The sequence below is a fragment of the Fomitiporia mediterranea genome (assembly GCF_000271605.1).
Source record: "Fomitiporia mediterranea MF3/22 unplaced genomic scaffold FOMMEscaffold_4, whole genome shotgun sequence".
NCBI lineage: Eukaryota > Fungi > Basidiomycota > Agaricomycetes > Hymenochaetales > Hymenochaetaceae > Fomitiporia > Fomitiporia mediterranea.
Genome location: NW_006760389.1, coordinates 3,513,235 through 3,516,133, shown reverse-complemented (window position 1 = coordinate 3,516,133; position 2,899 = coordinate 3,513,235). Strand labels below are relative to the sequence as shown.

Below are 2,899 nucleotides of genomic sequence, written 5' to 3'. Positions count from 1 at the left end.
CCAGAAATACTGGTGGATTTGAATTAAAAAGTGTGATATCTTACAATTATTCTATTAGTCTTGATGTACTCAGTGCTAAAAATATTTTAAATTAAGTATAAGAGGGTGGACACTCTGTCTACCACATTACTGCCATCTAAGGCAAATTTTAAAGCTCCGCCGTAAAATCGAGGGCCGCGCAACACGAGGGCACCCCTACTTACAATTGCCAACCCCACTGTCTCTACCTTCTTTTCTCAAAATATCTGCCATGGCCCACCTATCTACCTATCTCTCCGATGTGAAATTGGTCACGCCAGGAAACGATAACTACTATGAATCTTTGGCAGCTTTGTACCACGAGACCTGGAATATGCAGAACCCAACAGTGTTTGCATTGCTTGACGTTGTTCGTGATCCTCCAGAGTCTCGTGTAGACATAGAGATCGAGGATAAGGTGTGCATGTTACAATGGTACATTGATGGGGAGGAGCCAGCATACCTACACAGTCCCTTCAAATGCTGCAAAGTCGTCGTGCGGCAGGAGTACCGTGAATTGTTAGCATGGATCTGGTCATACTTTGGTGGCGGGGATGGGGGTGAACAATCCGGCTATAAACCGGACCCAAATATAAACAAGGCATCGCTGTTTCCTCCACACAATCCGTTCAAAGGCTTGAATGTTGTATCGGTCCGCCATGAATTGAATGACGGCGTTGTTGTCACTGGAACTCCCGGCATTGGTGAGAGAATCGTTTCATTGTCGTTTTAACACTTCACCAATTGGTTACTCAGGCAAGAGTCTGTTCCTTTTGTTCGTGCTCGCATTGCGCCTTCTTGCAAAACAAACGACTGTTTTTCATTGTTTCGCCGGCGAGTTCTTGATATTCGACGAGACCGGGGTATATATATCCAAAGACATGGCTTCAGAACTCCGATTCTTACCAGAACATACGTGGTTCCTGGTGGATAGTAATCAATCCGTCACTTCTCCTCCTGTAACGTTTCTCTATTCATGCACATTATATTCTCGAAAGATCGTCGTGGCGGCGTCACCTCGTAAACAGCGATTCGACTGGACGTCAAAATATACGAGAATAATTCCTGTGTGGTGTGACATATTTACTTTCGAGGAGATACTTAAAGCGTAAGTCTTTATGTTCAGCCAATCTGAAATGATTATACATAATTCATGATTACAATAGACGAGATGCTCAGATAGGTAAAGAACTAGTATCGGAATTGGAACTGCAGAGTTTCTGGAACAACTACGGTGGTATCGCTCGTAATGCCTTCTCGCTCTACGACAGGCCAGATAAATACGAACGGAAAATTGAACAAAACCTGAGGGGTATTCACTGGGAGACGCTCGAGGACACGATTAAAGAATTGAGCTCGGGCTATTTCGACACACAGTTCTCTCATAACACCATTGTTGCAAGGCCCGAGAAGGACACGCGTGACGATTTCTATTGCGAGTTTGCCGCACCGAGGATAGCAGAAATTATAGTCGGCTATTACGCACAGAAGTCACACTTCAAGGCCGTACAACTTTATCGCTATTTCTTGCAGACCCCCAAAACCAGGGCATCTGCAGGGTATCTGTTGGAGTCAACCGTGTTTACCAATCTTCAGTCAGGTGGGTCTTAGCTTCTTCAACCGATGAAAAAGGTTCTGGATGGAAGAACTGGAAAGAATGGTGATGACACGGCTTGAGTGCATGACGAATTTGCTCAGCCATGGACTTTGTCTACTGGATGGAAAGATAGGTCAATAACCATTAATAAAGGCTACAGTCTCTCTGGAATTAAGCAAAGGAAGTATTGTCCAGTACACTGTATTGACTACAGCCCTAACAACAAGGAGCCTGTACTAGATAGTTCTGTAATGTATGGCCCCAAAACACCTAATAACCTAGCCTTTGATGTGTGGTTCTGTGAGCCCAAATTGGTTGAACATCTTATTGTGGTCATTCAAGCAACTGTCCAGACAACCCCTCATGAAATCAAATCTAAGGGGCTGGATTTGTTTCAGTTGAAAAAACTCATACTTATTGTTCTTTCAGACAAATTGAGCAGACAGAGAGTATTCACATTAAAGGAGAGTGTCAAGATAATAGGAGCTGTTAGGAATTGTAAAATACAGTAACTAAATTTGGAAAGCCTAACTCAAGACTTGAAACCAAGTAGTTTATAAACAAAACTCTATTAGTTACACATCTAAAGATTGGCCAGATCCCTAGGCTACCTTTGTTGTCCTACTTAGTAAGAACTCCAGCTCAGCATTATAAACCTCTAATCATTACTAATAGGTGATTAATCCATTAGTAGAGAGAGGGGACAGGAAGGAGTAAGTACTAAGTTAGTTAGGAAAAGGTAACAAAACCTGTAGACAAGGTCTTTATCTCTCTAAGGTCAAACACATACTCTAGTACTGTATTACTTAATAACCTCAACTAAAGACAAGTCATTTGTATACTTGTATAGAGAGGGGATCTGGAAAGAGTATAGTGTCCAGAGTAAGAAGTATAAAGGAAAAGACTAGGAGAAAACCTGAAGAGATAAAAGGAAAATATTATACTTACTTAAGGAGAAACTATATAGCTAGCTAGGAACTCTTTGTACAAAGACAAAGGACCATTAAAGCTAGTAAAGAGCCAGAGCCAATACTCTAAAGCTCTATACTTGAGGAGGACTAGTACTAGTGTAAAGGAAAGGGAACTAAGAGCTCTGAGGAGAGACTATAGGAAAGTAGTCTCCTTTATACACTTTACTCATATAGATAGGAAAGTAATAAAGTCATAAACATGAGAACTATATAAGGACAACATGAGGAATACATGAGACAATCTAGAACTTTGGTTGTAAGTTCTATGATTGAATACAGAAGTATAAAGATAAGGCTAGAAGTTAATAAGGAT

At 41.3% G+C, this 2,899-nt stretch overlaps 1 protein-coding gene across 1 annotated transcript; it reads left to right on the top strand.

Moving 5' to 3' along the window:
• Positions 1-403: 403 nt before the first annotated feature.
• FOMMEDRAFT_145743 (uncharacterized protein) lies at positions 404-1,682 on the top strand (the record flags this gene model as incomplete). The annotated part of the gene is made up of 4 exons (XM_007264879.1): positions 404-722; positions 775-1,126; positions 1,185-1,618; positions 1,651-1,682. The coding sequence occupies exons 1-4, from the start codon at positions 443-445 to the stop codon at positions 1,680-1,682; spliced, it is 1,098 nt and encodes a 365-aa protein (XP_007264941.1). The 5' UTR covers positions 404-442.
• Between the last annotated feature and the right edge of the window lie 1,217 nt (positions 1,683-2,899).